The following is a 21,217-nucleotide window of genomic DNA, read 5'->3' as shown; positions in this document are numbered from 1 at the left end:
CCATCCCTCACTTTCAACTGCCCAGCTGCAGGCTCTTATACCACATGGGCACTCGGAGGCATAGGTTGACCCACCTGTCCTGTCCCTGGGGGTGATGGCATGCAGAACCCAGAGAAGGGTGGAGTCCTGAAAGCCCAGCTTCTGTTGCAGCCACCAGAAGGAGAAGGGCAGCAGTAGCTGGGTGGGAGCCTGGAGGCTGTCAGTGGGACAGCCCTGGCTTGTAACTTCAGATTTTCAGATATCCTGCAGTTCAAGAAGAATCCATCATTCCATTACTGGATTTAAAGCTTTATTTATAGAAACACTGGACTGCATTAATAGCATCAATATTTGCATTGTATTAAATTCAGCACTAATTATAGGTTAATATTTACATGAAGATAACATTTAAACCAGGACGCTAAGTACAGTGGCAAGTTTTAGAGTAGATAGGTGACAGACACGTACAAAACATATTTGACAGACTTAATAGTAAAAATATCACAATTTTTTTCAGTCATATGACTCTGGTTGATTTTTAGTCCAATGAAGATCTAGAATTTCTTAATCTGACTGGCTGGAAGATTGGATTTGTCCAAGTCATCAAAATATGGATGATTCAAGGCTATTTTGCCAGAAATTCTTTTTGCAGGATCATAAATCAACATTTTCTAGGAAGAAAAATAATAAAACAGGTTAGCTACTTATGGCCTGTAACTGAACTTAAAGTTACTTGTTACAACTGGTACAGGGATTCAACTGCCAACACTTTAACAGAAAAGCTGTGTTTCATGTTCTTCTGTTCCATGTCTTCTTTATTTGACTACCAAGCTTCAGCTTAAAACATTGATACTGAGAAAAACTCAAGAGAAGGGCAGCCTTTTAACACTTCAAGAGTTGATATAAATGCATTGTTTTCACCCCTATTTAGTAACAAGTCACTATGCTCAGCATACCAACTGTGCGGTTGTTAGGTGTTTTAAAATCAAGGATGTCAAACATATACCCCCTGGAGCAGTTTTATCCAGCCCACCAATAGTCTGAAAAGCTATTGGAAGTTCTGCTTGCTACAGAATTTGGGATCCCTGGATCCCAATGGATATGGCTAAAAGTGACAGGCCCCCATACCTACACAGCCACTTGCCCATGGCCCCGTGTTGGCTCCTGAACACAGCCCCACCGTAGCTGCTGTTAGTTCCATGAATCCAGCCTGGGAGGAACTCCTGTGGGTAGGATCTAGTGCAGGGTGATTATGACACACGTCTTTAAATGTCATCACTTTTAAACAGCTCTAGACACCAAGTGGAAGCCTTTGCTTTAGTGCTATCATTGCAAATGGCAGAGTCACACTGCAATAGATTATAAAGCAGGGGTGTCAAACTCAGCCAGGTCCCTGAGCCAGTTTTGAGGCTGGAGCACCATTCCAGGTGCTGTGTCTAATCTGTAGTCTGTATGCAACCTGTACCAGCCACAGGGGCTGGCACAAGGTGCATACGGCCTGTAACATGTGGACCGGACCTGGCACTGCAGGCAGAACAGGTCCAAGATGCCACATGAAGCCCATATGCTGTGGCTGTGGGAGCATGTATCCCATGCTGGGTCTGCATGCAGAGAAAATCCCAGGACCTGTGTGTACTGCCAGTGGCTGGAACAGCTGTACACACTGCACACAGCATGCGTTCCATGCAGTGCCCCACTGATCAGCCTATGTGGTGTATGCTGCTGGTCCAACCCCACAAGTTACAGCTGGTGCATGCTGCTTGCATGTTTGACACCCCTGTTATAAAGCCTATCAGAAAATGTGGTCCAGCTAAGTGGTCCATTGTTTTTAGCTTTGTTCTTAAATGGATGCTAAATTGACAAGTTTGTCATAACCAGCTGCAGTCAAATGCCATCCCCAATACACATAAGAACAACTATTTAAATTCAAAATCCAATTTAGGCAAAGGTATGCAAGTAGGTAAGATACAAAGTGGTTAAAAGTGTGTTGCTGTTTTAAAATCTTAACACTGGGGGGGCGAGAGGGGGAAGGAGAGGGAGAAAAGGCATGAAGCATGTTTTGCACTAGTAAGAGAGTGAAAGGTTTCAGCACAGACGGTAAACTAAGCATCTTACTGGTCTCCCTGGGTGTAAGAAAAGGAAATATTGTAGTGACCAAAAAAATGAAAAAAAACCCAAAAGGCTTTCTGGGTCAGACAAAACTAATAAGTTCTGGAAAAATTAATTGTACAGAGTAAGCCCAGTATGCTCCCATCAGGCAGTACAGGAATGCCTAAAAGTGCAAAAATTCATAAAAATGCAGTCAGAGTTGTACAGGTGAGGAACCAGAAAAGGAGGAAGCTTGCCCTACCAGGTATTTTGCCACGCTTGCCTACAAGATGGAAGCTTATTGCACATCTAGGCAGACAGTTGAATTTGAGATCTGAAATTAAACAACTGAGGTCTTGTGATGTCTCAAACCTGATATAGTTGCACATCCCTGGAAACCCACAGAAGCTGTAAACATCGATTAGTTAAGCTTAATTTTAGTCCATAAATGTCAATCTTATGACTAAAAAAAGCCTTTATAGAAAACAGTTCTTTCCTCCTTGTTTTGCTAGATTCACTTCCCAGAGATATGCATACATCTTTTAGTTTAAATGCCCATTAAACTCCTTCATTCACAGTAGCTCACTTGTGGACCAAGAGCAATGCCTTCAGGAAGAGTGATAAATGAACCAAATGTTAAAGGGTTAAAACTTCTAGGAAGCTTTTACAGGTCTATCCCAGTGGTTCGTAATCTTTTCAGAATCACAGCACTCCTCTACCACTTGTTTGAATTTAGCAGCACCCCCCATTTGGGAACTACTGCTGGTGTTGCCTCAGCTTACTTCAGTGATTCTCGACCAGGTTACCACCTCCAGGTAAGATGACCTCACGTGCCTGCTGCACGGACAACCCAGGCAGGGACATGACATGGCCACACACTCCTCCTGCATTAGGGCAGACAGGGCTGGCTCCAGCTGTGGCTTTTCCTAATCTGGCCACTCCCTCTACACTCCTCCCAGAAAGAGGCATGTGGGCAGAACTGTCCCACATGCCTGTTTCCTGGAGGAGCACTGGGTAAATGAGGGGGTTGGCACAAGCTACAGCCCTGCACTCTTGTACCGTGGTTGAGAGCCATTAATCTATGCTGTTGCCTTGTTCTTACCAATATGAGGTCATGTCTGCTTTGAAAACAAATTAATTTCACTTAACCCTTTGATATGGTTAACTTGATCAAAAACAGCTTTTTGATTAGATTCCTAAATGTTTTAGTTATCATATTTCACGGTGTATCGGTCAACCATAGAATCATAGAAAGTTAGGGTTGGAAGGGACCTCAGGAGGTCATCTAGTCCAATCCCTGCAGAACCACCCCAACCAGATCATCCCAGCCAAAGCTTTGTCTAGCCAGGTTTTGAAAACCCCCAAGGATGGAGATTCTACCACCTCTCTGGGTAACCTGTTCCAGTGTTTCACTATCCTCCTAGCAAGAAAATTCGTCCTAATATCTAACCTAAACTTCCCTTGCTGCAACTTGAGACTGTTGCTCCTTGTTCTGCCATCTGCCCCCACTGAGAACAGTCTAGCTGCATCCTCTTTCGAACCTCCTTCATGTAGTTCAAGGCTGCTATTAAATCTCCTCTCAGTCTCCTCTTCTATAGACCATATAAGCCCAGTTCCCCCCAGTCCCCTCACCATTTTTGCTGCCCTCCACTGGAGTCTCTCCAATTTGTCCACATCCTTTCTGTAGTAGGGGGCCCAAAACTGAATACAGTACTCCAGATGTGGCCTCACCAGTGCTGAACAGAGGGGAATACCTACTGGCAACACACCTACTGGCAATGCATCTCAGTATGCCATTAGTTTTCTCAGTAACTAGGGCACACCACTGACTCATATTTAGCTTATTATCCACTGTAACCCACAGGTCCTTTTCTGCAGAGCTACTGTGCAGCCAGTCAGCCTCCAGCCTGTACTGGTGCATGGGACTGTTCTGTCCTAAGTGCAGGATTTTGCCCTTGTCCTCATTGAACCTCATGAGATTTCTTTTGGCCCAATCCTCCAATTTGTCGAGGTCACTCTCAATCCTAGCCTTACCCGCCAGCATATCTACTACTCCCTGGTTTTCTGATGCGAGAAGTTAGGATTTTCATAGGCACAATGTAGAAGTTGGGGCCAGGCTCAGTGCTTGGCTGGCACAGCCCCATTCCCTGCAAGCAGCGCTGCCTGGGCCACACCAGCCAAACCTGGCCCCATCCCCTGCGAGTAGTGCATCCCCAGCTGAGCACCAAGTCCATCCCCATCCCCTGCAAGCAGTGCCAGGCTCAGTGCTCAGCTGGCACAGCCCCAGCCCCAGCGAGTGGTGCTGGGCTCACAAGGGATGGGGCTGCATCAGCCAAACACCAAGCCTGGCCCTGTCAGCTCCAAGTGGCACTGCCAAGCCCAAACACTCACCTGGCCCTGTCTGCTGCTCGGTGCTCAGCAACACAGCCTGATGCCGTGAGCAACGTGGGCTCAGCACTTGGCTGGTGTGGCCCAGGCGTGAGCTGAGCGCTGAGCCCAGCACCACTCGCAAGGGGTGGGGACAAAGCCAGACTCAGTGCTCAGCTGGCATGGCCCCATCCCCAAGCCCAGCCCCATTTTTGTCCTCTGTGAGCAGTGCTGCCTGGATCATGCCAGCCAAGCACCGAGCCCAACGCTGCTCACAGAGGACAGTGATATGGTGAATAAGTCAAGGTTGAATTTTAAGAGTTAAAAATCAGGCTTCACACCTCAACTTATACACTGTGAAATACAGTACTTCATACATTAGCATAATCTTTTTATTTCTGTTGGTAAAGTTGCATATGGTCAGGGGAATAAAAAAGTTTTGCCTTCAAAACCTTGCTTAATGGTCTTTATTTTGTTAGACAGTTATACTCAATAGTTCTGAGTGCCAAAAACCCTGCAAAAATTAGTCAATTACACTGTTGATTCATCTCTGAAATAAGCAATGCACTGTTAAGTTCTCAATTAGGTAGACTTTGTACCTTTAATATAATCCCCTGGACATTTGCAGTAACAAAGGCATACCCACCAAATGAGATAGGTTGAGTCTACAGCTAATATTAACAGCTGAACTGAGACCAGTAGAATATGCATGACAGAATAAGTATTCGCTTTACCTATAGGTAACACAGGAATGGTAAATGGTTAATACTATTTGGGCAAACCATTTATATTGGGTAAATTATTCAATTTTTTTACGTAGTTAGGACTATAGCTTCAAACCACACCTTTTAAAATTTACGGTGAGGGTATGATAGTGGTGAAAAGCTTCATTTTGGACAAGGATTATGTACAGTAAGCAGTACCATTTAATCCCATGTAAAAAAGGTCCTGTGCTTTTGCCATCTGAGGTAAGCTTAAAGGCAGACACATGCAACCTTTTACAAGCAGATTGTGTATGCATGCATGCAGTACAAGTCATTTTAAGTTCATACAACTTTTTTAGGTTCATTTGAGATATTGCATTCTGAATTAGCAGCTTTCTTCTGCTTCTGTGCTAGGAGTTCAACATACTCAAAAATGGGCCTTGCAGGCCAACAGTTGAACAGCCCTTGTATAAGTCCTAGAGAGTGCCTTTGAAATGTAAAACTCTTAATTTGCATGTGCTGGGCTCCTATCACAGAAGCAGAAAAAAGCTGCTAACTAGCAATAGTGAGGAATCTGAGTTTTCTCAAATTCTCACATACAGAAGCCTGTCTTACACCCCTTATTATCTTTGTTGCCCGTCTCCATACTTTTTTAGTTCTACTAGATCCTTTTTGAAGTGGAGGAGACCAGGACTCCACACAGTATTCAAGGCGTGGGCATACCAGGGACTTGCACCGTGGTATAATGGAATATTTTGTTTTGTTTTAGATTCCCAATCCCAGTCCATTACTTTAAATTGCAAATTTGCTATCTGTCAAGGAAACTAAACGACTGAAAGATGCAGGCTGGGTACAGCCTCCAAAAAGCCACGGGCCTGCTATCATGACACTTTATGTTAGTTTGCTCTGTGAGCACAGAGGCAGAAAGGGATCTTGGAGTCATTATTGACTCCAAGATGAACACAAGCTGCCAATGCCAGACCGCAGCCAGCAAAGCCAACCGCACTTTGTCGTGCAAAGATGCATCTCAAGCCAGTCCAGAGAGGTGATACTCCCCCTTTACATGACATTGGTCCGGCCTCAATTGGAGTACTGCATCCAGTTGTGGGCACCGCACTTTAAGAAGGATGTGGCCTGTCTTGAGGGTTCAGAGGAGGACCACCCACCTGGTTCAAGGGCAACAGGGCAGGCCCTATGAGGAGAGGCTGAAGGACCTGAACCTGTTCAGCCTCAGCAAGCAGAGTCTGAGGGGGGATTTGGTGGCTGCCTACAAACTCATTAGGGGAGATCAGCAGCAAATAGGAAGGATCCTATTCCCCCCAGCAGCACCTGGGGTGATGAGGAACAATGGCTAGAAGCTGCTGGAGAATAGGCTCAGGTTAGAAATTAGGAGACACTGTCAGGGTAGCTAGGATCTGGAACCAACTTCCTAAGGAAGTGGTCCTCGCTCCTACCTTGGGTAAATTCAAAAAGAGATTGGATGAACACCTGTCTGGGGTCATGTGATCCAAGCATGTGCTCCAACCAGTGGCGGGGGGTTAGACTAGATGATCTATTCAGGTCCCTTCTGACCCCTTACTATGAAACTATTCTATGAAACTATAGATATAACTGTAAAGGCAATAGGCTAAAGCTTGATTTTTTTGGAGTGTTTGTTATTTCAGAAGCCTGCTACATTTGACTTTCTACAGTCACATAGAAGGAAAAAAGGTCACTCACAGAAAGTAAGTCTAATCCATCTTCATCTAAGTTTTTCACATGAGATGCCAGACTGCCAGGTTTCCACTTGGGAAATGTGTTCTTATAATCCTGCAAGGATTCCACTTCCGGCCACACCTCGTTGTTGGGAGTCCCTAAAGCTCTACAAAAGAATAAACAGACCTGATATATTGTATTTAAAAGCCCTGCAATACAATGTTACATTTTTTGATTTCAGGGTATTTCTTCATTCTGAGTTACTGTGCATTAACAAGCAAGAACTTAGTTGCAAATACCTGAAGATTCTGAAGAGCTGATCAATTTCAGAGTCCCCATGGAAGAGTGGTTTTTTAGTCGCCAGCTCAGCAAATATTGTGCCTATACTCCATATATCTACAGGCGTAGAGTAACGAGCAGATCCTAGCAACACCTCTGGAGATCTGTACCACAGTGTCACAACCTATTGCGCAAGTAAATTGTTATTAGCAAACTACAGTTGCATTAAATCCTCTAGATGGCTGTATAAGACATGTGGCTTTTCAGGCATGTGCTCTAATTTTCTTCCATACTGGATTAATTCCTCAATTGAAATAGTGATTGTTGCTATATGTTTTAATGGGTAACATTTCTAGTTTTAAATTTACTTACAGATAAGTTGAATAAATCTAGTTGTAACTTATCTGGAACAACGCTATTTGAAATAATTATGTTAATTCCCAAGAGGACAAGAAATGTTTTAGCTTCTAACCAAAACATGCAAACAAGCTGAAGTATTATTTCCTGGCAAAATAGATGTTCTCTCTATTTACTGTCATGAAATGAAATTCCATCATGGATGTCAATGGGAATTGTATATGGTATTATGTTTAGAATATCTCAAAGTAATGTTACATTCAACTTGAAATCTAGGTAATTTAGAAGTGCCACCTGTTCCCAAGATCCATCCCCGAAAACCATTATGTGTAATTACTTTCCTTTATTTAGGAAAAGGACCTACCTGAACGAAAAAGAAATTCTATAACTACGTAATTGCTCAATACAGAGCTGTCAAATACATAAAATTAAAATTTTAAAGTTGTCCCAGCACTAGTTCAATTCAGTAAGGGCTGCATTTTTAGATAAAGGATGGCAGCAGTTCTTAGTTGACACTAATTTATTCATGAAGAAGACTGATTAAAAGTTAGTTACTAGAAAGAGTTGTGCCATTCATGAAAAGAACACTCAAATTCACTTACTTCATGTGTGTAGACCCGGACAGGAATTCCAAAGGCTCGGGCCAATCCAAAGTCTGCCAGTTTAATCACTCCTTTGTCATCTATTAACAAGTTCTGAGGCTTTAAGTCCCTGTGTAGAACCCTCCTCGAGTGACAAAATACAATGCCTTGCAAGATTTGGTACAAGTAACTCTACAGGAGAAGTAAAAAAAATAAAAAAAATAGAACGACCTTTACTGCAAGCTAGTGTTCTTTATTGCAAGGCACTATTGTCTTGGAAGTATGGGTTGGATGAATGGATTATAAGGTGGATACAAAGCTGGCTGGATCAATGAGTAGTGATCAATGACTCAATGTCTAGCTAACAGCTAGTATCAAATGGAGTTCCCTAGGGGTTGGTCCTAGGGCTGGTTTTATTCAATATCTTCATTAATGATCGAGAACGGGGGTTCCCAACCTGTGGACTGGCACAGAAACAGGGACAGGGAGCACGGAGCCGACTGCCTCCCCATGCAGGGCAGCCCTGCCCCCCAGCTTTAACCTCGCACATCACTGCTGGCAGCAAAAGCCGCTTGCCTGGGCGGACTGATGGGGATCTAAAACAGAGTTTGTGCTATGACCCGGCAGCCAACCCTTTGCAGCCCAGTGGTTGGGAACCTCTGATCAGGAAGACGGGATGGAATGCACCCTCAACAAGTTCACGGATGACACCAAGCTAGGGGGAGTAGTAGATAGGCTGGAGGGTAGGGCTAGGATTCAGAATGACCTAGAAAACAGGAGTATTAAGCCAAAAGAAATTTCATGAGGTTCAACAAGGACAAGTACAAAGTCTTAATCCCATGCACTGTTAAACGTTTGGGACCAACTAGCTAAGCAGTGGCTCTGTGGAAAAGGACCCGTGGGTTACAGTGGACAATAAAGTGAAGATGAGCTAGCAGTGTGCCATTGTTGCCAAGAAGGCTAATGGTGTACTGGGCTGGATTGGTACATGTGTTGCCAGCAGGTCAAGGTAAGTGATTATTCCCCTCTGTTCAGCACTGGTGAGACCACATCTGGAGTACTGTGTCCAGTTTTGGGCCCATCACTACAGAACAGATGCAGACAAATTGGAGAGCGTTCAGTGGAGGACAAAGAAAATGGCTGAGGCGCATGGCTTCTGAGGAGAGGCTGAGGGAACTGGGCTTATTTAGTCTGGAAAAGAAGATTGAGAGGGGATTTGACAGCAGCCTTTAATTCTCTAAAGTGGGTTTCCAAAGAGGATGGAGTTGAACTAGTCTCTGTGGTGGCAGATGACAGAACAAGGAGCAATGATCTCAAGTTGCAGCACTCTCTCACTAGGAGAAGGGTAAAACACTAAAAGATTACCTAGAGAAGTGGTGGAATCTGCATCCTTGGAGGTTTCTATGGCCCAGCTCAACAAAGCCCTGGCTGGAATGCTGTAGTTAGGGATGGTCCTGCTTTGAGCAGGTGGTTGACCTAAATGACCTCCTGAGGTCCCTTCCAAGCCTAATTTTCTGATTCTTCCATTTAGCCCTAAAATGGACATACCATAGAAGTGGTATACTTATAGTAGTACTAATCTGACTTTAGTTCACTTAAATGATAACATGACTGAATTTATGAATGCAAAAAAAAATGTAGGCAGTTATCCCAATGAGAAGTCTCATTTTGTGTTGTTTTGAAATTCATCTTTAAATCTTCAGCTTTTATGAAAAGCTAAATATTTTAAAGAGGAATTTGATGACAAAGACAGTCAGATTTAAAGTTCAAAAGCATTGCTCTCATGTTAGAAACTTCTACCCCAATATTCATTCCACCACCCCGCTACCCCTTTCTAGTGGCAAAAGAAAAGATACCGCCATTTTTACCTTTACAAGCATGGGATCCAGATACTGGCCAGTTGGAATAGAATCCAAATATTTCTTGAGATCCATAGAAAGGAATTCAAAGATGAGGTACAGTCTTGAATCTTGCATAAGCACATCCTGAAGACTAAAATGAAGTATTTATGTTGAAACAAGTGAACAACAAAATACATTAACCCAACTTAAACGTCCTCTCACTTAATGTAGGTGCAAATGGATATTACTGCTCCAAGAGGGGGAAATGATAAACACTTCTAAGCCCTGAGTTAATTAAACTTATCCAGTTTGTCTGCAATAGTGTCTAATATAGAATATATATGGAATGTTTAATGAATTTCACAATGCTAGGCCCACATGAAACAACCTACATCTCCTAGGGCAGAGGTTCCAAACCCCAGGGCTGTGAAGGGTTGGCTGCCGGACTGGAAGTCCAGAAGTGACCGGCATACTGCAGACCAGCAGCCAACCCTTTTTTATACTCAGTATACCTGCCAGTCCGCAGTTTCTTCAGTCTGTGGTCACTTCTGATCCGCAGTCTAAAAGGTTGGGAACCACTGTCCTAGGGTGCATGTATACCTGCTCTGACACATTGATTAGAATGCACTGGAGCAGATTCAATTAATTGAGTCTAATTATAATGCTCCAGCATGCTGCAGTGTCTCATGTATTCAGCATCCTGTACTTCAACATGGGATTGGAGGCACTTTCAAGTGCCCCCACAGCCATTTTGAAACATAGGATACTGAATACACAAGATGCTGCAGCATTTTAATTAGAGCAGTTTGTGCCTCCCCCCACTCCCAAACATGTATAGGTACCCCTAAGCTAGAAGAAATACTGATCTTGATAAACCACAAAAAACTGGGAAGCTGAGAAATAAAACACATGCAAATAAAGGCAGTGCTTTCTTTAAAAAAAGATGAGAAAATAAGATAGTATTTATTTAACATGACTCTTGGACTTCCACTGAAGACAGTTCTTTCATAGGCATTAGAAAAGTGTTTAAGGAGCCCACTGCTTATACACAGATAGCAGATCTCTCCATTAAACTGGAAGCCCACACAGAGCTAAAGACAGGATTTGTACAATTCTTGTTTTTTCCACCTATTAAAAAGTGGTTCATAATTGCAAGCCATGCCCACCTTCAATTTCAACTAGGTCAGCCTTTCTCCTCACTAAAAATCCACTTAGACTGAAACAGTTCTAAAAACCAGAGTACTGTATGAGGGACTAAGTGAACATTTGACTGTATATATATATATATATATATATATATATATATATTCTAGGTTCAAGCAATTCTACAAATTCACCATTGTCCAGCAGCAAATATCTTGAAATCACAGCTCTTTAATTTGTACCAGCTATACAAGGGTCACAACAAACTTTAAACTACATTTTAATAAATGTCTGCTGTTGAAACAAAGCAACTTCTTTCAAAAGTTAAGACTCAATTACATCCTTATTGTTGGTCACTAAGATCAGATAAGGTGGTCTAAATCTTTCAGTGAAGATTATGTGGCTGATTGAAGAACAGCACCAGCTGCGTCCTTTATCAAGTCATATCTAATATTTTTCTCACTGTAAGCTGCTGTACAGATTCCAGAGTGACAAGTGAAAGATCTATGATCTCCTAGCTGGTAGGTAGAAGGGAGTGGGACTAAGGAGAAAGAGTAAGAAAAGGATGTGCAGAGAAAGGCATGATCTGTAAATTTAGGAACCTGAACCTCATGACAACTAATCTGAAGCAAAGGTAAAACCCACTCACTTCACCATAGTGCTTAGTAACTGGAATAGATATTGATGGGAGCGTGCAAACTCTTCAACAGAAAGCAAAATGCCAGAATACTGCATGCATACCATACCAGACTATGTTGGGATGATGTAGCTCTTTTAATAAGGAAATTTCTCGGATTGCTGTACTGGGAACACCTTCCTCCTCACTTTCTAGTCGAATTTTCTTCATGGCAACCACCTGGCCTGTGGCTTTATGTCGGCCTTTATATACAACACCATAGGTACCTGACAAAAATGTGACACAAAAAACAGCTTTGTGAAGATTTAGGTAAAAAACAAGGTCACCATAATTTCAAGTGAAATAAGGCTGTTGCATTGTGGTGATTCTCTACAGAACCAGAGATTACAATCCAAATATTTTTTTCCTGACTCCAAGCTATATGCACTGGTAAACACTAGGGCAAAAACAAATACAAATTTTAGGATTACCTCTGTAACTCAAGCCACAGAGCAGATCAGAATATTGCAGATGCTAGTTTTATTTTAAGTCATTATTGCTGGACTTTTGCTCGGGACAGCTTTCTTCAATTATAGTTTCATAGTTTCTAGGGTCGGAAGGGACCTGAGCAGATCATCTAGTCCGACCCCCTGCCATGGCAGGAAAGAGTACTGGGGTCAAACAACCCCAGCAAGATGTTCATCTAACCTCCTCTTAAAAACCCCCAGGGTAGAAGCCTGCACCACCTCTCTTGGAAGCTGGTTCCAGACCCTAGCCGCCCTGACCGTGAAGTAGCGCCTCCTGATATCTAACCTGAACCTACCCTCTGCCAGCTTGTGACTGTTATTCCTGGTCACTCCTGGCAGTGCTCGGGGGAACAGTGACTCCCCCAGTGCCTGCTGATCCCCCCTGACTAGTTTATAACAGGCCACAAGATCCCCCCTCAGCCTTCTCTTTTGGAGACTGAACAGGTTCAGGTCCCATAGCCTCTCCTCATAGGGCCTGCCCTGTTGTCCCCTGATCATACAAGTGGCCCTCCTCTGGACCCTCTCCATGCTGTCCACATCCCTCTTGAAGTAGTGGCACCCAGAACTGGACGCAGTACACCAACTGCAGCCTGACCAGTGCTGCATAGAGGGGGAGGATCACCTCTTTGGACCTGCTCAAGATGCATCTGTGGATGCATGACAAGGTTCGGTTGGCCTTCCTAACTGCCTCCCCACACTGCCGGCCCATGTTCATCTTGGAGTCAATGATGACCCCAAGATCCTTTTCTGCCTCCGTGCTGACAAGAGGGGAGTTCCCTAACCTGTAGGCATGGTGCCAGTTCTTCCTCCCGAGGTGCATCACCTTGCACTTGTCTGTGTTGAAACCCATCCTAGTCTCGTCCACCCACCCTTGTAACCTGTCTAGGTCTGATTGTAGCCTGTTGCATCCTTCTAGTGTGCCCATGTCCCCCCACATCTTAGTGTCATCAGCAAATTTGAACAGGGTGCTTTTTATCCCCTCATCCAAATCACTGATGAAGAAGTTGAACAGTGCGGGCCCGAGGACAGAGCCCTGCAGAACCCCACTGCCCACGTCCTTCCAGGCTGAGAAGGACCCATCCACTACCATCTTCTGGGTGCGGCCCTCCAGCCAGTTGGCAACCCATTTGACTGTGTGGGTGTCTATACCACAGCCCCCCAGTTTCTTAATAACGGGGTGAGAGATAGTGTCAAAAGCCTTCCAGAAGTCCAGAAAGACTATATCCACTGCTACCCCTGCATCTAATGGTCTGGTGATCTGATCATAAAAGGCCACCAGGTTGGTCTGACAGGACCTGCCACTGATAAACCCGTGTTGGTTGCCCCTAAGCATGCAGTCCCCTGCTGCATGCTTAGAGGCATGAAGTAAAATGGAAGTTCTGAGTTAAGGAATCCTGCCAAAAAGTATGGTTTCCCTAGTACTATTTATTGAAGTGTTTTGTTCCCAACTTTTAACTCTCTTTATTCTTGATATGCAACAAAAGTAAGAGTTCCTTAACTAGGATAAAACTCATTTACAGTTACTATTACATGTTTATGCAGTTTCAAGAAACTTGGGATCAGTGATGGAATGGCTTACAATATCACTCCTTTATTCTTGCACTTTAGCCCTCAAATAAAAATTCAGAAAGGATGTCACAACTGCTTTTACAGCACAATCTATAGGACAAAACCATGGTTTCCAACTGCTTCTTGTACAAAAGCAGATCTATCTTTCCTCTTCTTTCCCTCCTAAGTGCTAGTAAAGGGTTATATACACATGTACCAGTGACCATCGACGTGAAGGAAGCTGCTCGCTATGCTATATCAGTGATTTCCAATCAGAATGTCACCGTATTTAGATGGGCCATGACATCCTGTTACTGGTTCCTGCTGCATAACATGTACACATGATTCACAAGATAAACTGAGATTTCAAATAAAAATCCATGGTGTCAAAAACATCCTTACAGCAGAACTGCTCTATTATTTTTCTATAATCATGAAACAGGTGAAAACCAAGAACTGGCATTTTCTGAGGTGTGCTTTGAATCTAAAAAGGGTGAGAGCCACTGCCCTTTACATTTTCACGTGGCTCCTAATGCCACCAAATCAAGAGCTATTTTGAAAACATATTCACAGGACTAGACAGACATACTCAATTAGTAATTGCATTAGGACATAGCAGCAGCTACTGCCAAACAAACTTCCTTTGGGGTTGAAAAAGTTCACATCCAAATACACAACATAAAGATCATGCATCCCGTGTTACCCACCTTCACCAATCTTCTCTATTTTTGTGTAGTTGTCCATTGCTTCTTAATGTGACCAGCCTTAAAAGAAGAAATAATTAGGAAGAAGCCAGAGAGCTGGGGGCAGGTCTCCAGGCCCCCGGGATTAAGTTAAGCACTAGTTGGGTTCGGCGGGTTCCAAGCGGGACTGAAAGGGTTGTGTCCACTATCAGCTAGGACCCAGTCCCGCACAAGAGGAAACTATTCCCATTGCTCACCCCGGCCAAGGCAGAAGGTGCCCATCCAGGCTTCCAGCCAGCCACAAACTGCTCTAGGCCTGCAGGGAAGCTGCCTGCGGCCATGCGGGGTCACGATTGAGGCTGTTTCCTCACCCACCCGGTAGTTTCTCAGGGGCATCCTGCAGCTACCCTGCCGCTGGCGGCTGAGGGGCTGAGTCTAGCTGTACCACCCCCGGGTCTTGGCCCCGGGGCGGGGGTGTTCGCAGGCCGCGCACGGGACGCCCGGCCTAGCTTTGCTGAGGCCGGGCGAGGGGGGAAGCCGCTTCCCCGGATCGTCAAAGACCAGGCAGCGGAAAAGGTCGCGGCCGAGCCCGAGACACTACCCCCAGCCCTCCCCGGCCCAGTGGGTCCGTGTCAGGGCTGGAGGCAGCCACTGCCCCTCGATGCCCCCCCCGGGACCGTACCTGAGCGGCTGCCCCGCGACCGCCGCTGCACAAAATCCAGAGGCGGCGCACGCCTGTGCAGGGCTGATTCGAACTAACCGCGCGGCACTGTCCCAGCCCAGCCAATAGAGTCGCGCCGAGGTATTCAAAGCGGCCAATCAGCGCGCGGCTCCGGGCCGGCGCCAAAGCTAAGCGGAAAGGCGGCCGCTCCAGAGATGCGCAGTCGGGCGCGGCAACCGGGAATGTTTTATCCGGTGTTCTACTGTTTCTCGCCTTGGGAACGTGGCGTGGGCAGGAGGATAAATCAAGCCAACCTTCCTAGGTTTTTCAGCCTTCATTAAGCCTCCCTTCTTCGGGCTACCTCAGGGGAAGAGCCTTTAAAGCATTTTCCTTTCAGGCATGAATGGGTTTTCCTGAGTATTTTGAGGAGGTATTGTCAGCCCAACTCAGATTTGTTGTTGCTCATGAGGGTGGTCAAGCAACTTCATGTCCTAGGTTGTGTAGAAATGGAGTAAAGGAATAAAATTTGTAGATGCTAGACATACTCCCCACCTTCTCCTGCACTGTCTGACCCCCTCAAGCAGGAATCCTTTGTCCTTATAAAAACCTAATAATGTTGTCATCCTTTTGAAGGATGCTGGGATCTGGAAAGTACCTGCTGGCCTCCCACATCCCTGCCTTCCTTGAGGCCACTTAAGCTTGGTGGACAAAGCTGGGAAAACTGAGAGCCTTGGTTGGCATTGCCATGGACATCTGGGACAGCTGGAAATAAAATCAATACAGGTGCATGGGGGAAGGAGGGGTGTTATAATTAGAGTGGCTCCTGGACAGTTTCTGTAATTAAAATGCTGCATGTATTCTGCATCCCATGTTTCAAAATGGCCATAGGGGTGCTTAAACTAAAACTTAATTGATCAAGCTTTACTTAAAGCACCCCTGCTGCATTTTGAAACGTGGGATGCTGAAATACACATGACAATGAGGCATGCTAGAGCATTCTAATTGGAACTCTCCAACAGATTAGATTAATCAATTAATTAGAATGCATCTAATTAGAACACATTGGAGCATGTGTATAAGCAGGCATGTGGTGTCCCAAGCCTTAGGTTTTTCTTTAAGGTGCTGTCTGTGCACCTATTTGAAGAACTACTGACCCTCGCTTTTTTTGTTTATTTAGAAGTGGTACCCAGACACTACAAGCAATGAGATGGGGTTCTCTGGGCAGTCATCTCCTGCTGCAGTACCAGTGTAGGGGGGAGTGCCAGGAGCACAGTTGTACTCTAGCTAGTTTTGACTGTAGACTGGCCCTTATGGTTTCTAGTAAAGATGGGGTGAGATTGCAGGAAAGTATACAAGTGATTTAAAATTATCCTCAAATCCTGCCTTGGCTACTACCCTAATTATGAAAGTTATTAAACACTGGAACAAATTTACTGAGAGGCTGCGAAATCTCCATCCTTAGAAGTTCTCAAGATAAGGCTAGACAGACACTTGGATGAAATGGCTTATACAGATATGAGCCTGCCTTGAGCATAGGTCTGGACCAGGACCCTCCTGAGGTCCCTTCTAGCTCTATTTTTGTATGATTCTATAAAACTCTGTCAGATCTCAGGCTAGCTGGCTTTGATTCTGAAGGGCCCTCTTTTTCATTGCAGGATAGGTCATACAAAATCAAATAAGAGAGAGGCATCTTACTAGATCTGAAACAAGAATTTATTATTTTGGCTACTGTGGTAGCACTATTGACCATCTCAAACATTCAGAAGATCCAGGATGTCAGATACCCTCAAGTAATAAGAGTTGTGTAATAAGATTTTCTTATAATAACCTGGAGTAAGGAGCAGGGACTCAAAGGAAAACACTAAATATCATGCAAGAAGATAAAATCATGAAAGGTGGCAAACCATGAATAAAGTTGAAGAAGCAGGTTGGACTCTTTCCCCCTGCCCTGCATCCCCTTCCCTGCCCTTCCCCCCGCCTCATTGTCTACTCAGACAGTGTTATGAATGTACCTTCAAAGAATATATCTCCAGCATGTCTTCAGGGGGAGGACCCTTCTCATCTATATGTCACCCACACACTCCCATTTGTATGCACCAAACCCTGTCATAGGCAGTGAAGCCTCTCAATGCTCACCCTGACATTCATTCTCAAGACCTCTGTCTAGTGCATTGAGAATGGCCATGAGAGCTGTCCCCCAGTGGCTCCAGATTTGTCCTGTATGAGGAAGAGCAGGTGAGCAGGCCATGTTCAAGAGTGACCTTCTGTAGGAGTGCTGTGGACATGATGTAGACAGGTCTTTTGTTTATTCATTTACTTATTTATGTATAAATACAATACTGAAAAAGGTGGTGGTTTGTACTCACATTTCATACTGGTGTAAACTTCTACAACAGATGCAGGGAAGTGGAGAATTGAGCCCTCATTCTCCAAAAATTGTGACTTATGGACTCCTGTAAAACTCTAGGTTCTGTGCTGGCTATAGTGTCCAATATAAAGCAATGCACCATGATCTGTGTGTCTTTCAACCTGTCTGTAACAGTGTCATGTTCTAGGGTTGAAAGTTCGTCTCTCAGTTTCACTTCACTGATCTACTTTATTAGTGGTGTAAATGGAATAGTGTAGTGTAAGAGAACATGAAAATATCATATGTATGAAAGTTCCTGACCAGAAACCTTTAACGTATGGCCTTAAACACTGTTTCTTTAAATATAAAGCTAAATCAGATTCAAGTAGACAGTACACATGAGTAAACTGATTACTGCTCAAATAACACATTAGACTATTTGCATGGGGAATATAATCATATTTGGATTAATCTTGGCTGTGTAGCTGCATCTGTTTGTTTTAGTCAAGCAAGTCTTTTAGGTGTAGTTACTAGCACCAGCCAAAACAAATTCATTATTTCTGTTCTCAAGAGTGCTGATCTGTAAAATACTGCTGAGAGACTTTCTGAAAGTTAGCATGTTATAAAAGGTCAGTGGGGCACTTAACTGCACTGGAATTGGGATTTATGTATGTATATCAGATAAAAAGGTGCTGTCTGGCTGTCCCAAGATTAAAATAATTAAGTCCCTGTTTCAGCTTAATGGGAGGCAAAGAATAAGGCTGGAGAATCGGAGCAGGAGTCAGGACTCTTAGTTTTTACTTACTGATGTGTATGACTTGGGAAAAATAATTTAAACTCTCTTCTTAAAAATAACTTACCATATTTTCTTGCATATATTACACCCAGGAATATAACATAGACCTTGCTTTTGAAGAGGCAGCATGAAGAGAAAAAGATCTTACCTAAAATAAGTAACTATGATTATGGCTCCTCCTTTATCTGCTGTTTTTATTACTATTTGGTGGTTAGATCTTAGAGATTCTATAGATTTTTTACTAAAAATCGTGGACTAAATATAAACATTGGATTTATGACACATTAGAACCTGCCTGACATCTGACTCCCCAGGTACTTCTCCGCTATTCATCCCCTGTCTGTCACCCACTGACTCCTCAATCTACACCTTCACTGACTGCCTATCTTGTATGCATATCAGCCCAGCCTCTGGGTTCTTTACTTTGCATTCCATCCAGGAAGAGCACACACCAACTGATGAAACTTCCTTAGACTGACAAAGGGTTTTTGAACCCAAAAGCTTGCTTACAAATTGTTTTCCAACTATGTAAGTTGATCTAATAAAAGACATTAGATTCACCCAGAGAACCTCGTCTGTCTATGTCAGGGGCGGGCAGTTATTTTGGGTGGAGGGCTGCTTAGTGAGTTTTGGCAAGCCATTGAGGGCCGCATGGCAGGCAGCCAGGAACAGATGCATATTAATTTTCTAAATTTTTTAGGGGCCCTGCGGGCCGGATACAATGGCCTGGCAGGCCACCTATGGCCCACGGGCTACATTTTGCCCGCCCCTGGCCCATGTCCTTAGACCAACTTGGCTACAACCTACACCCCTAAAACTGAGAGCTGGCATTTTCTGAGGACTGCCTTGAGTCTAAAAAGGTTGAGAACCATTGGTCTACACACTTAAATTGCACTGTATAGACTTGATGAAAGGGGAAGGGGTGCTATTTGGAAGTATGTTGGGTTGAGAATTTATAGTCCTCGAGCTCAGTGATTCTCAACCTTTTTTTTGCATACTTAACCATTGCTAACGCTGCGTGTCACCCTATTGTATCTATTGTGTTAGAAATCTTTGAAAATCCACCCTGTTCATGCTACCAGTAGGGAATATAGTTGATTTACAGAAAAGTATAGATACTGACATCATCTTAATTTACCAAGACACCCTTTCCTATTCTGTTAACATTCTGCTTTTCCTTCCTCTGTCACTTGTCTGTCTATTCCTGTTAGCTTCTTAGATAGAAGAACATAATTCCTATCCTGTCTGGAAAAAACAAAAAAGAGAAGTAACGAATAAACAAACTACAGCATGTTCAAAAATCATTAATTGCTACTTAACTTAAACAAAAAAAGTAATATATACAATAATTTTTTGTGTTTAAAAATGAAAATTTCAGAGCACAAATAATGTAGGATTGGACTAATAATGCCAACCTCCTAATTACATTATGACAGTTGTATTTATAGGTAGGAATTCAGTGTAATCCTTTAAAGAACTATCTTTTATTTCTAAAAGTAGCAGGCAGCTGCAAGAGTCAATATAGTCTTTTATTTTATTTTTTTTGTATTCTCCTCAGCAATGCCATCTCTGTGAAGAACAGAGAAACTATATTCTGTTCTTAAAGATGTGGTTAAATAAGTTTGAATCATTTGTGAATACTAATTAGGATATTTTAAATAGATTATGTGTTCATTATACTCAAAACAGAAGAGAAACAAAAACATTTGTTGGCTCTTCTTAAAATTCATTAAAAGAAAACACTTTTGTTAGTTTGTCAAAGTTAAAATGCAATAGGAAGAACAGCTATGTTTAGGAAAGCAATATAATGCTACATTTCTGGCATCTCTTTAGTGTATAGTTAAGGTGGACTCTATATTAATCCATTTAGCCTATACAGGGCAATTCAGATTGTGTTTCATGTCTTATATTAACATTTTGATAGCTTGCCAGAAGAAAAAGTGCTTGATAATAAGGAAAAAAGAATGGAAGCTAGCTAAAAGAAACAACTAACATAATTGTGTGTCTGTAAAACATAATTATAATATTTTATAGCTCACCTAAAATTGCTTGAGCTAGAGTGAGCATTATGAATAGTTCATATGCCACACTGCTTAGTGTTGCATGAAAATGGCACACAGTGTGGTAGTTGCACACATGCAAACCATGTGTGTCCTAATTTCAAAAAATTGAAACGTTTATTAGGGGAAGTGGCCTACTTAGTGATTCTGCTTAGTGTCTATATTTCATGCATGAAATCTTGGACCCTTTCTAGGCAATTAAAGTTTTGTCATTGAGTTCAACAGAACCAGGTTTTCACTCCATGTGTTGATAAGTCATCTAAAAATGAAAGCAGTTAATAACACATTGTAAAAATACATTTAGAAATATAAATAGTATAATGTCATTGGCTGACTAAAGTGGTCTCTAACACTCATTTTGAAGGTATTTTTCTCTCCCTTTGTTTGTTGATAATGTGATAAATTTGGGCCATTCCTCTTGATTAGCTCTATTAATTATAATATCAAGGAGTGTTTCAAATGGAGGAAGAGAGGAGAAGAAAGGGAGAATGGGGGGAAACAAAGAGACTGTTATAGAGCAAGACAATGCAGAATCCTAATACTGGTAGAGAGCAGAATAGGGTGTTTACACAAGTTTTGTTCTATTGGGCCCCTGAAAGCACTCTACAGCTGTGCCATAACACAGGTACATGGCTGCAGAGTGAGTTTAAAGTGGCCAACTGTGTGATAAATTAACTCTTATCAAATGAGGGATCAGATGAAAGTACACTGCTTTAGAATTGTGTTCTCTAAGGTTAATTTTTAATGCCTTAACCCAGCCCTACCCCTGGGAAGGGTGTGTATGTTTGGGGGTGGGGGTACTTTATGTAAAGCACCATAAGTTAGAGAGGGGATCTGAATGTCTGTGCTCACAGAGACATGGGAGAAGCAAGGAATGGGGGCATATACAGAGCTCTTGAAGGGGGGATGAGCAGTTGAATGGCATGAAGGGGAGAACATGGAGGA

General features: G+C 43.2%; 1 protein-coding gene across 2 annotated transcripts; it reads right to left on the bottom strand.

The window, feature by feature from the left end:
• Positions 1–272: 272 nt before the first annotated feature.
• Positions 273–15,189, bottom strand: CDK1 (cyclin dependent kinase 1). 2 transcript variants are annotated; one of them, XM_090057356.1, is made up of 8 exons: positions 15,091–15,189; positions 14,433–14,489; positions 11,781–11,937; positions 9,919–10,042; positions 8,072–8,242; positions 7,133–7,296; positions 6,858–6,999; positions 273–650 (listed from the first exon to the last, which is right to left on the bottom strand). In XM_090057356.1, the coding sequence occupies exons 2-8, from the start codon at positions 14,467–14,469 to the stop codon at positions 534–536; spliced, it is 912 nt and encodes a 303-aa protein (XP_089913482.1). In that variant the 5' UTR covers positions 14,470–14,489; positions 15,091–15,189; the 3' UTR covers positions 273–533. The 2 variants fall into 2 exon arrangements, with proteins under 2 accessions (XP_089913482.1, XP_089913483.1); XM_090057357.1 differs by lacking the exon at positions 15,091–15,189 and adding an exon at positions 14,666–14,688.
• Between the last annotated feature and the right edge of the window lie 6,028 nt (positions 15,190–21,217).

This window comes from Crocodylus siamensis, chromosome 7 (genome assembly GCF_052110815.1).
Source record: "Crocodylus siamensis isolate JL-2025a chromosome 7, ASM5211081v1, whole genome shotgun sequence".
NCBI classification, from domain to species: domain Eukaryota; kingdom Metazoa; phylum Chordata; order Crocodylia; family Crocodylidae; genus Crocodylus; species Crocodylus siamensis.
The sequence above is the reverse complement of the archived record's forward strand: the minus strand, read 5'-3'. Positions and strand labels throughout refer to the sequence as shown.

Coding starts and splice junctions, on each gene's coding strand:
- CDK1 (XM_090057356.1), bottom strand. CDS start 14,469: ATGGACAACTACACAAAAATAGAGAAGATTGGTGAAG. Junction 11,938..14,432: donor AATAGAGAAGATTGGTGAAG/GTGGGTAACACG, acceptor CATTTTTGTCAG/GTACCTATGGTGTTGTATAT. Junction 7,297..8,071: donor TCCGGGTCTACACACATGAA/GTAAGTGAATTT, acceptor CTTGCGCAATAG/GTTGTGACACTGTGGTACAG.